Source organism: Culex quinquefasciatus, chromosome 3, assembly GCF_015732765.1.
Source record: "Culex quinquefasciatus strain JHB chromosome 3, VPISU_Cqui_1.0_pri_paternal, whole genome shotgun sequence".
Classification (NCBI taxonomy): Eukaryota; Metazoa; Arthropoda; class Insecta; order Diptera; family Culicidae; genus Culex; species Culex quinquefasciatus.
Window position 1 is genome coordinate 150,035,358 of NC_051863.1, and position 14,179 is coordinate 150,049,536.

Below are 14,179 nucleotides of genomic sequence, written 5' to 3' on the forward strand. Positions count from 1 at the left end.
TATGTGTGCTCAACAGTGTAAAACCGATTCTTAAAATTTTGCCCTTCAAATGATATAATATAAGTTAAAGTTGGTTTTCGATTTTTTTTTGTACGATAAGCAAGGCGTCATCCATAAAGTATGTCACGCTAAAATCGGCCAAAATAAACCCCCACTCCCCCCTTTGTCACACTTTGTCACGCTCGCTCCAACCCCCCTTCGAAAAGTACGTCACATTCTGTTGACTCCCCCCCCCCTCCCTCCATATTGATTTTATGAATAATTATTACATGGTTTATAAAAAGGATTATTTATAAATTTGGAGTTCACTCAAGAAAGTTTTTAATTTTACAGGTTGTGTTTAGATTTTTATTTTTATTTTGTTGAGTGTTGCAGGTGTAAGAGTCGTCTCTGTGGGCCTGCCTCGGTGGAGTCGCTGGTAGACAGTTGGACTAACAATCCAAAGGTCGTCAGTTCGAATCCCGGGGTGAATGGAAGCTAAGGTGTAAAAAATATGTTTGCAATTGCCTCAACAATCAAGCCTTCGGACACCTAGTTTCGAGTAGGAATCTCACAATCGAGAACGCCAAGGCAATGCTGTAGAGCGAATAATTTGATTTTGATATATAGTGGAATTAAAAGGAACAACTCGTCTCTTTGTATTCATAGTTGAAAATGTGATTTTTCATTTGAGAATCGTGTCAAAGTTCAACAAGCCAAATAAAAACAACATTTGTTTACTAACCAGCGAATCAGTCCCACGTAACAAATCTTGTAGTTCTTATTGATCAAACATGAGGATTTTTTTTGTAAGAATAAAAAATTCTTAAAAATGAGAAAAATCTTGAAAGCGAATTATTTTCTTTTAGTTCAGTTTGGTACACTAAATGCTTTATAAAATAATCTCTGGCAATCTTTTCAATTTTTTATGTCTCAATTGGATCAATTTACTGAATCACATTCTAAATCGTTGTCCACAAGTAATTCTGGCTCAATAGCTGCTGTTTCAAACTGTTGCCACTGAAGAACCATTCAAAATCACGGCTCACCCCACCCTCCCCTAAACCAGGCACACGCAAACCCACTGATTTTCCCGAAACCCCGCAAAACGGGTAGGAGAGTGTTGCGTGGAAAGTGGATTTTAATTCATTCTCAATTCAAAATTCTATTACCCGGGACACGACGGCCGCCGCGGACGGAATTGCGGGGTTCAATTTCGTCCTCGGACCTGCCTGCTCGGGGCGACCCGGGGGACTGATTATAAGGGAGCCACGAACCCGGTTTTGAGCTTTGACGAAAGTTTGACTTGATTTCGACGCTTCCGGGCGTAATTATCGGCAATGATAGTGCGTCGCCCCTTGGACGGGGAGTTGGAGGAAAGGATGATGCATTAGAGTGCAACCAGAAGCTGCTGCTGCAGCCTGAAACGCATTAAAACACACACAGGAGCAACGCGCCGGGATCGTCCCCCAGGAGTCGACCTGGAATGCTTCATTCGTCTCAGCTGCTTAATTCACGTTTTTGGGCTGATTTTAATTGAAAAAGGCAATCTCGCGTCGTCGTCTTCGAGAGGGGAGCGGAAAAAAATGAGCGCGTCTACTGGTTTTGGGCCGCGAAATTAGCAAGCTACCCGAGGGCCGGAAAGGGCGCGCGCGGGCGGGGGGAGCAGAAAAGCTCATTTTTCTTATCTCTCGCGCGAATACATCGAAAGCCCCCGCCCCAACCCCCTTTCGCGGGGGGACCACCTCTTTTGGAAAAGGATTGCGTCAAGTGCATTGACCAGCATTGATGTCTCAGCATGAGTCGTCGGGACAACGAAACCTGGAGAAATTTGGCCAACCCCGGCAGCAGCCGGGCAGCTTCTTCTCTTTATAAATCAATCTCGTCAACTGTCAAACTTTTTGCATGTTCAACTTTTCAAGCCCACGGAACATGAACCTTTGGCGAGGACAATGCACATTTGGTTGGCGAGGACCATTTGGGGTCCTCGCCAGATATTGCTGATGGTAATGACATACGCAGCAGCGACCCCCATTGCCAGCAGGGGATCCCGGCAAAATGTCGTGTTCTTTGGGAGTTGTTGAATATCTTGATGGTAAATTTGACAACTGAAATCGGGCGATAAAATGGCCAAGATTGTGACGATTGGGAAAGTTTTTAACAGGTTTGTTGGTGCGATGATAAGCCGGGACCGTGGTGTAGGGGTAAGCGTGATTGCCTCTCACCCAGTCGGCCTAGGTTCGATCCCAGAAGGTCCCGGTGGCAAATTTTGAGACGAGATTTGTCTGATCACGCCTTCCGTCGGACGGGAAGTAAATGTTGGCCCCGGACTAACCTAAAAAGGTTAGGTCGTTAGCTCAGTCCAGGTGTAGGAGTCGTCTCCCTGGGTCCTGTCCTGGTGGAGTCGCTGGTAGGCCGTTGGACTCACAATCCAAAGATCGTCAGTTCGAATCCCGGGGTGGATGGAAGCTAAGGTGTAAAAAGAGGTTTGCAATTGCCTCAACAATCAAGCCTTCGGACACCTAGTTTCGAGTAGGAATCTCGCAATCGAGAACGCCAAGGCAATGCTGTAGAGCGAATAATTTGATTTGATTTTTTTTTGGTGCGATGATAAACCACATACAAAACAAGATTACCTGGTTAGACTACGAAACATGAAAACTGATTTGAAATTGAAACAGTCAAATACAGAATTAAGGTTAGTAATTTTTCATGCTTGGAAAAAAAGTGAATTGCATAACATTTTTGTATTTAAGAGAAAAATTAACTCAAATAGATTTTTACATATTATTTTTTGATTTTTTTTATGGGACTCAAAAATAAATCTTTTCACCAAAGACCATTTTGGTTCGAAGTCTTGTTTTAGAGATATAAATTTCAGTAAAAAATGGTATTATGAAAAAAATTAAAATCTGTTCAAAATCATTTTAAAGAAGAAAAGCCAACACTTAAAAAATATTTAAAGGTCTTTGATTTGCATGAAACTTTGTTTTAAGGGGTAACTTTTGTCCCTGATCACGAATCTTAGGTCCATTTTTTGATATCTCGTGACGGATGGGGCGGTACGACCCCTTCCATTTTTGAACATGCGAAAAAAGAGGTGTTTTGCCTTCCTCACTGAGGTAAGGCTATAATCCTGCTCTAAAAATGAACTTCGTATAAAAACGTCGTAGACCCACCTTCATGTATACATATCGACTCAGAATCGAAAACTGAACAAATGTCTGTGTGTATGTGTGTGTGTATGTGTGTGTGTGTATGTGTGTGTGTATGTATGTATGTGACCAACAAACTAGCTCATGTTTCTCGGCACTGGCTGAACCGATTTCACCCGAATTTGTTGCATTCGACTTGGTTTAGGGTCCCATAGATCGAGTTTTATACAGATTGAAGTTTCGATAAGTAGTTCAAAAGTTATGTATAAAAATGTGTTTTCACATATATTTGGATCTCACTTAACTGTATGTAAACTATGTCCGGATCCACCATCCGACCCATTGTTGGTAAGGTTATCAAAAGACCTTTCCAACGAGTCTAAAACATTGAAGATCTGGCAACCCTGTCTCGAGATATGGCCACTTAAGTGATATTGATGTACTTTTTTGAAGCCGGATCTCACTTAAATGTATGTAAACTATGTCCGGATCCACTATCCGACCTATTGTTGGTTAGGTTATCAAAATACCTTTCCAACGAGTCTAAAACATTGAAGATCTGGCAACCCTGTCTCGAGATATGGCCACTTAAGTAATATTGATGTACTTTTTTGAAGCCGGATGTCACTTAAATGTATGTAAACTATATCCGGATCCACCATCCAACCCAACGTTGGTTAGGTTATCAAAAGACCTTTCCAACGAGTGCAAAACATTGAAGATCTGGCAACCCTGTCTCGAGATATGGCCACTTAAGTGATATTGATGTACTTTTTTGAAATCGGATCTCACTTAAATGTATGTAAACTATATCCGGGTCCATCATCCGTCCCATTGTTGGTTAGGTTACCAAAGACCTTTCCAACGAGTGCAAAACATCGAAGATCTGGCAACCCTGTCTCGAGACATGGCCACTTAAGTGATATCGATGTACTTTTTGGAAGCCGGATATAAAATAGATGAAACTTGTGTACAGCCATTGTTGTGAGGAAGGCTCCAACCACATAGGTGGATTAAGTTAGTTTTTCAATAATTTACAGCCTGAAACGGTGATGAGATAGAAATTTGGTGTCAAAGGGACTTTTATGTGAAATTAGACGCCCGATTTGATGGTGTACTCAGAATTCCGAAAATAATGTATTTTTTTTGCAATAAAAACACCTAAAAAAGTTTTAAAAATTCTGCTTTTTTCCGTTACTCGACTGTAAAAAATTCTGGAACATGTCATTTTAAAAGAAATTTAATATTCTTTTGCCTTCCTCACTGAGGTAAGGCCATAATCCTGCTCCAAAATTGAACTTTTTATTTTAAGCTCGAAAACCCACCTTGATGTATACATATCGACTCAGAATTGAAAACTGAACAAATGTCTGTGTGTATGTGTGTGTGTATGTGTGTGTGTATGTGTGTGTGTATGTGTGTGTGTATGTGTGTGTGTATGTGTGTGTGTATGTGACCAATAATGTCACGCAGTTTTCTCAGCACTGGCTGAACCGATTTTGACCAAACCAGTCGCATTCGACTTGGTTTAGGGTCCCATACGGTGCTATTGAATTGTTTGAAGTTTCGATAAGTAGTTCAAAAGTTATGTATAAAAATGTGTTTTCGCATATTTTCAGAAGTTGAATAAATGGCAGTAAACTGAACCAAACATCATCATGCTATACATCGTTAGTTAGGTAGTCAAAAGACCTTTCCAACGAGCCTACAACATTGATAATCTGGTAACCCTGTCTCGAGTTCTCACCACTTAAGTGATATTTATGCACTTTTTTGTAGCCGGATCTCACTTAAATGTATGTAAACAATGTCCAAATCCATCATCCGACCCATCGTTGGTTAGGTAGTCAAAAGACCTTTCCAACGAGCCTACAACATTGATAATCTGGCAACCCTGTCTCGAGTTCTGACCACTTAAGTGATATTTATGCACTTTTTTGTAGTCGGATCTCACTTAAATGTATGTAAACAATGTCCGGATCCATCATCCGACCCATCGTTGGTTGGGTAATCGTGAGACTTTTTCAAGGAGTCTAAAATATTGAAGATCTGGCAACCTTGTCTGGAGTTCTGACCACTTAAGTGATATTTATGCACTTTTTTGTAGCTGGATCTCACTTAAATGTATGTAAACAATGTCCGGATCCATCATCCGACCCATCATTGGTTAGGTAGTCGAAAGACTTTTCCAACGAGCCTAAAACATTGATAATCTGGCAACCCTGTCTCGAGTTCTGACCACTTAAGTGATATTTATGCACTTTTTTTGTAGCTGGATCTCACTTAAATGTATGTAAACAATGTTCGGATCCATCATCCGACCCATCATTGGTTAGGTAGTCAAAAGACCTTTCCAACGAGCCTAAAACATTGATAATCTGGCAACCCTGTCTCGAGTTCTGACCACTTAAGTGATATTTATGCACTTTTTTTGTAGCCGGATCTCACTTAAATGTATGTAAACAATGTCCGGATCCATCATCCGACCCATCGTTGGTTAGGTAGTCAAAAGACCTTTCCAACGAGCCTGAAACATTGATAATCTGGCAACCCTGTCTCGAGTTCTGACCACTTAAGTGATATTTATGCACTTTTTTGTAGCCGGATCTCACTTAAATGTATGTAAACAATGTCCGGATCCATCATCCGACCCATCGTTGGTTAGGTAGTCAAAAGACCTTTCCAACGAGCCTAAAACATTGATAATCTGGCAACCCTGTCTCGAGTTCTGACCACTTAAGTGATATTTATGCACTTTTTTTGTAGCTGGATCTCACTTAAATGTATGTAAACAATGTTCGGATCCATCATCCGACCCATCGTTGGTTAGGTAGTCAAAAGACTTTTCCAACGAGCCTAAAACATTGATAATCTGGCAACCCTGTCTCGAGTTCTGACCACTTAAGTGATATTTATGCACTTTTTTTGTAGCCGGATCTCACTTAAATGTATGTAAACAATGTCCGGATCCATCATCCGACCCATCGTTGGTTAGGTAGTCAAAAGACCTTTCCAACGAGCCTAAAACATTGATAATCTGGCAACCCTGTCTCGAGTTCTGACCACTTAAGTGATATTTATGCACTTTTTTTGTAGCCGGATCTCACTTAAATGTATGTAAACAATGTCCGGATCCATCATCCGACCCATCGTTGGTTAGGTAGTCAAAAGACCTTTCCAACGAGCCTAAAACATTGATAATCTGGCAACCCTGTCTCGAGTTCTGACCACTTAAGTGATATTTATGCACTTTTTTGTAGCTGGATCTCACTTAAATGTATGTAAACAATGTCCGGATCCATCATCCGACCCATCGTTGGTAAGGTAATTGAAAGGCCGAGTTTAAAACATTGAAGTTCTGGCAACCCTACCTCGAGTTCTGACCACTTATGATGCAACTTATGAGCCCTTGAGTGATATGTGTGTGTTTTTTTTATTCCGGAACTTAACGAAATTAGACGAAATTTGTGTCCAAACCCATCATATCACATATCACCCATTGTTGGAAAAGAGTGAGGAAGGCACCAACCACATAGGTGGATTAAGTTAGTTTTTGAATCTACATTGACCCAGAGAGGTCATTTTTTCATTAAGAACAAAATTTTTCATTTTAAAATTTCGTGTTTTTTTTCTAACTAACTAAGGATATTTAATGTTCTACAAAGTTTTAGAGCAGACAATTACAAAAAAAAAATGTTTTATAAACATAAGGGGTTTGCTTATAAACATCACGAGTTATCGCGATTTTACGAAAAAAAAGTTTTGAAAAAGTTACTTTTTGCAATTCCGTAGTGAAACTACTTACTTTTTCTGTCATTCTTGAACGACTATTTAGCCTACTTTTCTGTACCAAAAATAACAGAATCGAATAGCAACACTTTTCAAAATAAATGCTGAAAAGTTCTACTTTTCAGCACTCAAATGGGTGCTGAAAAGTTGAACTTTTCAGCACTTGTTTCGAAAAGTAACACTTTTCAACATTTTTTTGATTTAAACGATTTATTGACAAAATACATGAAAATTTGACATAAAATTTCACTCAGTGTGTTTTTGGAATTGCAAAAAATGTTGTATGGAACTCGTTGCAAAACTTGATTTTTCAGCACTCTTCGTATTTATCCAACTCGGTGAACCTCGTTGGATAAATGTACGACTCGTGCTGAAAAAAATCCTCTTTTTGCAACTTGTTGCATAAACTACTATTTTGCGATTCTCTTTCTTTCGTCATCCGTGTCTGTCGCGGGTGACGATGAACGGCCATGATTGACGACGACCAACTTTTTCAAAAAAACATTTCGTAAAATCGCAATAAATCGTGATGTTTATAAGCAAAACCCTTATGTATACAAATCAAAAATTTTGTAATTGTCTGCCCTAAAACTTTGTAGAATATTATTACACTCTTAAAAATAACCTTGCAATGTTAGAAAAAAAACGAAATTTTAAAATGAAAATTTTTGTTCTAGATGAAAAAATGACCCTTCTGAGTCAATGAAGATTTGAAAAGAACATTAAATTTCCCTTAAAATGACATTTTACAATTTTTTATACAGTCAAGTAACGAAAAATGGGAGAATTTTTAAAACTTTTTTAGTGTTTTTTTTTGCGATGAAAAATACGATTTTTCGGAATTCTTCTTAGTAAATTTCTATCTCATCACCGTTTCAGGCTGCAAATGATTGAAAAACACCCCTTTTTCGCATGCTCAAAACTGAAAGGGGTCGTACCGCCCCTCCGTCACGAGATATCAAAAAATGGACCTCGGATTCGTGATCAGGGACAAAAGTTCTCCCAAATCGAAGAGGGGTCGGGGCAACTTTTCCCGATTTCGGGTGAGTTGGCGGAGAATTACCCTTATGAAAAGTTGGGAAAATTTCCTACAATCTGAGACTTTGGAAATCGAACTATTTCTTTCTGAGAAACAGCCCCACAAAAAATTTAAATCGATGAAAATATAAATTTTTCTATGTGTCACCTAGTTAGCCTCTAATTTTTAACTGATATTTTTAATAAAAAATATTTGAAACCAAAATATGAAATGAGAAAAATCATCTCTTTAATTTTTTCTCAGCACTGGCTTTCTTTCATAAGACATAGCAAAAAAAAACGAATAATGATTGAATATATGAAAATTATATTATACATATTTGATTGATTTTACCAACAGTTTGATAAAGGACATTTTTGACAACATTGGCCGCATTTTTTACCAACATATTCTAATTTTGAAGTCCAGATAAGTACAAAACAAATTGTTATGTTTGTACGATAATTTAGTGCCAAATTTTGCAATTTAAAAGCCATTTATCATTAAATGATGTATTTTGATATAAATCCAAAAAGTCACATTAAAATAAAAAAAGGAAACAAAGAAAAAAATGCTTTAAAAAGCAATCTTGTTTTGAAAAATCTTATCTTGAACACTTGAATAGTCTTGGAGCCGTGGAGTGTCGTGGAGACTCCAAAAGTTGAAAAGTCTTAGAAACTTGAAAAATCTTGGAGACTAGAGAAGTCTTGAAAACATGTTTAGTCTTAGAGACTTTAGGAGTTTTGTAGACTTGCAAAGCCTTGGAAACTTGTAAAAACGTAAACAAATAAAGATCCTTGGGAGCTTTGAAGTTATCGGAGACTTGAAGCGACTTGAGAAATTCAAGAATCTAGTAGAATTGATATCATGAAAAAAATGAAAGGTTTTGAAGACCTGAATAGTCAGGAAGCCAAGAAAAGACAGTTTTGGAGACTTGAAGAGTATTAAATAATTTAAGAGGCTTGGAGATTTCAAAAAGGCAGCAAACGGCCCATGCTGATTCATTTTGGTGAAGAAATTCGTTAAATTGAATTTAATACAGAATATTTTATAGTAATGATCAATTTTCTTCGAAAACGATCAACGGCTTCACCTTAAAGAGTCTCCAATCTTGGAGATCTGAAGAGTCTTCAAATCATGACGATTTTTGGAGATTTTAAGAGCAATGGAGACTTGAAAAGTTTTGGAGACAAAAGATGTATTGGATAATTAAAATCTTGGAGACTTGAAGAGTCTTGCGCACTTAAAGAGTCTTCGAGACTTGAAGAGTTTTGGATACTTGAAGATGATATGAGACTTCAAGGGTTTTAGATGGAAAATATGGATAATGGAAACTAGAAAAGTTTTGAAGACTTTGTAGTTTTGGAATTTCATAGAAGAAAAGTTAGATAATCACAATTTAAAAAAAAAAAATAGAAAAAAAAGCTGTCGAGGGTTAATTCAATACTTATCTTAGTCTAGGAGGAGCTACGAAGTTGTGTCAAATTAGTTTATACCTGTACCTGGAAATAAAGAGAAAAAATGTTTAGATTGGATTGGTCAACTGAAAAAATATGGTGACATATTGAAATTCTTTTCAAAGGTAACATTTTTGGTAAAAGGACTTTTGTTTCCTTCCGATATACAGAATTGCATTTGAACCACGTTCGAATTTGTCCAAATTCTTGCGTCTAATTATTCCTTTCTGGTCCACCTCAATGCCCCATTTGGAGGGACATTTAATTTCCCTCGCTCCAAATTAATGCTAAACAACGCTTTCCCGGTGCAGCTTCTCTGTTCCTAATGGTTACCCAGGTTTCAGCCCCTAATTCCACCCATGATATGCTAATGCCCCGCATTTTATTTTCCTCCCAAAATCACATCCCTAGCTCACGCAGCAGGTTGATTGATACCCTCGCGACGTTGTCAAGCTCCGTCCTTTCGGGAATTAACCCCCCTCCCAAATAAAAAGAAAAACTCAACGCAGCGTATCTTTAAATTTTATTAACCAATAATAACCAGGGTCCCGGGACCGGGGCTCCGACGACTGCCCCGAGGGTCCAGCCCTGGATCGTCCGATCGCGCGTCACTTAAAGTGCAACCCCAGAGCCAACAGAGGAGAGAGATTATTTGCGTGCTATTGCCCTTTCTTGGACGCGGCTGGAAGCTGAGGTATTCTTGGCCAGGGTGGACAACACGTGTATATGGGAGGTTGTGATTTGTGTGTGTCCACCACCAGAGAGGACAAAGACCGACACCCGCAGGTATGCCCTTTTCGTGGGGCGAACCCTCAGCGGAGGTGCTTCGCCATATAGAGGCCGAGCGTCCGAAAATGAGGTGACAGCTGAAATTTGTTGTGATTAAATTTCACAGAGCTCGCGGAATTCCGCGCGCGAAATGTTTCATCCAATTAAATGTAATTAAACGCTGGCCGCCCGAACGTGCAACGAAGTCTTCCAGCGCGACGCGTCGAAATTCGGATCTTTAGCGCAGCTGAAACCGGCCAGAATTGATCGACTCGAGGGATCATCGTCTGCAGCAGATCAGCGAAGATCAGGCGGGGTACGCAAAGTGAACACCGCCGCCAAGAAGTCATCAAAAAGGGCTTCCAGATTCTGTCATAAGTAATTATTCTTTGGCACCGAGTAGCGAGATGCTCGAGAAGCTCGTTGGAGAGTTGATGGCAATATTTTGATCGGAACTTGATCCAACCTGTCGAAACGCACACTTGTTCGCGCTGGACCGACCAATACCATCCAAGTTGAGACACGTGCATGCACGGAGAAAAAACTGAACAAATGTTTTCAGACCTGAGGAGACTTGGAGACTTGAAGCGTCTTGGAGACTTGCAAAGTCATAAAGACTTCAAGGGTTTCGGAGACTTTAAGCTACTTGGAGACTTCAAGAATCTTGAAGACTCTATGTCCAGGAGACTTGAAAAGTATCGGCGACTTAAAGTCAGGGAAACATTACGAGTTTTCGAGACAGGAAATGTCCTAGAGCCATAAAAAGCCATGGAGACTTGAAAAGCCGTAGAGACGCCAAGACTCTTCAAGTCTCCAAGATTCTTCAGGTCTCTTAGAATTTTGAGGTCTCCAAGACTCTTCAAGTCTCCAAAACTCTTCAAGTCTAAAAGATTATGCAAGTTTCCAAAACACTTGAAATCTCCAAGACTCTTTAAGTCTTCATGACATTTAAAGTCTCCTTGACTTTTAAAGTCTCCAAAACTGTTTCCATGACTTTAAGTCTTCAACACTCTTCAAGTTACCGAAACTTTTCAAGTCTTCAATAGAATAGTTAAGAGTCTCGAATACTTGAAGTCATGCAAACAGTTTAAAGAAAATTTTGAAATTTGAAGAGTCTTAGAGACTTGAAGAATCTTGGAGACTTGCAGAGTCTTGAGATCATGACGGTTCTTGGAAAAGTTAAGAGTTTAAGAGATTTGAAATTTTTTTGAGACTTTAAGACTTGAAGTCATGAAAACAGTTGAGGAGACTTGAAGATTCTAGGAGACTTGAATTGCCATGGATACTTGTCTTGGAGACTCGAAGAGTCTTGGAGACTTGAAGAATCTTGGGACTTGAAGAGTCTTGGAGACTTGAAGAGTTTTTGAGACTTGAAGAGTCTTGGAGCCTTGAAAAGTCTTGAAGATTTGAAGAGTCTTGGAAACATGAAAGTCTTGGATACTTGAAGAGTTTGGAGACTTAAAGAGTCTTTCAGACTTGACGACTCTTGGAAGCTTGAAGAATCTTGTTAACTTGAAGAATCTTTCAGACTTGAAGAATCTTGCAGACTTGAATAGTTTTGAAGATTTGAAGACGCTTGGAAGCTTGAAGAATCTTGGAGACTTGAAGGGTCTTGGAGACTTGAAAAGTTTTGGATACTTCAAGAGTCTTAGTCTTATCTTGAAGAGTCTTGGAGACTTGAAAAGTTTTGTAAACTTGAAGAATCGGTCAGACTTGAAGAATCTTGCAGACTTGAATAGTCTTGTAGACTTGAGAAGTTTTGGAGACTTGAAGAGTCTTGGAGACTTGAAGAATCTTAGAAGCTTGAAGAGTCTTGGAGACTTAAAAACCTTGAAGACTTGAAGAGTTTTGAAGACTCAAAACATTGGAGACCTTAATGATCTTGGAGGCTTTGGACAGTTTTGGATATATTGGATTGGAGTATTGGATATTTAAAGAGGCCTTGGGAATCCCAGAGTCTTGGATATTTAGTCATCGATACTTGTTGTTAGAAGATTGCAGATTATACTTCAAGAGTCTAGGAGACTTGGAGAGTTTTGAAATCATGTGGAATCTTGAATACTTGACGAATGTTAGGGACTTGGAGAGTTTTGAGGGCTTGAAAAATCTTGGAGACTAGAAGAGTTTTAAAACCATGAAGAATCTGGAGACTTAAAATCAAGGAGACTTGAATGATTTTGGAGACTTGACAAATCTTGGAGACTTGAAGAGTTTTGGAGAATTGACTTGAATGATCTAGGAGACTTGATGAATGTTGGAGACTTGGAAAGTTTTTGAGAGTTGAAGTGTCTTGGAGTCATGAAATGGCTTGGAGACTTTAAGAGTTTTCGATACAGAAAATGTTTTGGAGACTTGAGCGTCTTGGAGACTTTAAGAGTCTTGGAGACTTTAAGAGTTATGGAAACTTGAAAAATCTTGAAGAATTGAAGTCTAGGAAACTTTGAGAGTTTTGGAGACTCTGAAAATCTTGGAAACATCAAAATTTTTGGAGACGTCGAGTTTTGGAGACTTGCAGTGTCACGGAGACTTGAAATCGCACGACTCAGTATCATCATTTAGAATTCGCAAAACTTCCTTCCGTGCAGCCCCGCAACTCTCAGAACTTGTCCAACCTTTTTTTTTCTTCCCCGGGAGATCGGACGCTTGGTGACGATCTGCGTCGCCAGGAACAACTTTTATCATCATTATCATGCGGAGGTTCTTGCGTTGTTCGCAATACCCTGCGGTTTTGTATCCCCTCTCCACTCCGCCTGCAACTCCGCAAAAATCCCTCGGATCTCCGGTAATGAAAAGTTGAGTGAAGAGAGGGGGTGTTAGGGGGGATCCCCACATGTGGTGTTGTGTGTGCGCGGCAATAAAAAAAGATGATCGCTTCTGTATTCACCATTTTCGTCGATCGTCATCGGGGTTGTTGTCGGTTTTTGACGACGATGCCTCTCACGAATTGCAGTTAGTCATTCTTATGCGTTATCAGGCGGGCTATCAGGCAGGGTTGAAGTGTGGCATAACAGTTGAAGTTTTGAGGACGTTCAGTACTGCAGATTAGTAGACTTCTGCGGAGAGTTTTAAATTTGGTGACTTTTTGGAAATCTGGAGACTTCACTGTAAACTTTTAAAATTGAATACTTGGAGACTTCAATTCGAGTATGCTAAAATTATGGAGAAATTCAAAGTGGTGAATTGAAAATCGAAAAACTTGCGGCTTGCGGCTTGAAGTTATCATTTTAAACTTGTTTGAATTTGGAAGTTTGGAGAATTAAAATTTGGAGACTTGCAGTTTCAAGAAGACACCCCTGCACATTAGCGTGGCTCACGGATATATGAAAAAGACAAAAGTGTTCAATTTCGAACGCCTCGACCGAAATTTTGTAGCATTATAACCGCAGAAGCTAGCCTGAAATTTTGAGCGCATTTTGTTAATGTTTAGTTGTTCCACTGTTAATCTGAAGTTATAAAGAAATTTCAATAAATTTAATTTATTTATTTTCAACTTTTTAACTCTTCTTCGAGAAAGTTTTCCTATGCCGTATGATTTTTTTCAGAATAGAGGTTTCTCATAGGTTTTGATCCGGGGAACAACTTTGTAGAACATCGCAAAGCGCTAGGAATTAATCCCGGAAAGATACAGACAAATTTTTAGAGAACGTTGAATTTTGTTTCCGTACTCCAAAAAATATCCTGTATCTTTTCGGGATCAATTACTAGCGCTTTGCGATGTTCTACAAAGTTGTTCCTCGGATCAAAACCTATGAGAAACCTGAGAATAGGAAATTTTGATTGAGTTTTGGGAAACTTTCTCTATGAAGAGGTTAAAAGTGAAAATTTCCCATAGTAAATTTTTAGAAGTTCCATACTAACTTCAGGTCAATGGTGGAAGTACTAAACCTTAACCAAATACGCTCAAAATTTCAGGTTATGTTCTGGGGCATATTGCTACAAAATTCCGGTCGGGCGTTCGAAATTGAACACTTTGTCTTTTCATATATCCGTGAGCCACGCTACTGCACATTTTT

The 14,179-nt window shown here is 39.1% G+C and overlaps 1 protein-coding gene across 4 annotated transcripts in view; it reads right to left on the reverse strand.

Annotated features, from left to right (window-relative positions):
• The window catches only part of LOC6037143, a 185,027-nt gene that overhangs the window by 128,256 nt on the left and 42,592 nt on the right, over positions 1-14,179 (reverse strand). For 2 of the 4 annotated variants that reach the window (XM_038261948.1, XM_038261946.1), the window contains exon 2: positions 9,438-9,443. The exons of the other annotated variants lie outside the window; for them this stretch is intronic. In XM_038261948.1, the coding sequence (XP_038117876.1) occupies positions 9,438-9,443 (6 nt within the window). The remainder of the gene's footprint in view (positions 1-9,437; positions 9,444-14,179) is intronic. 4 annotated transcript variants of the gene reach the window in all.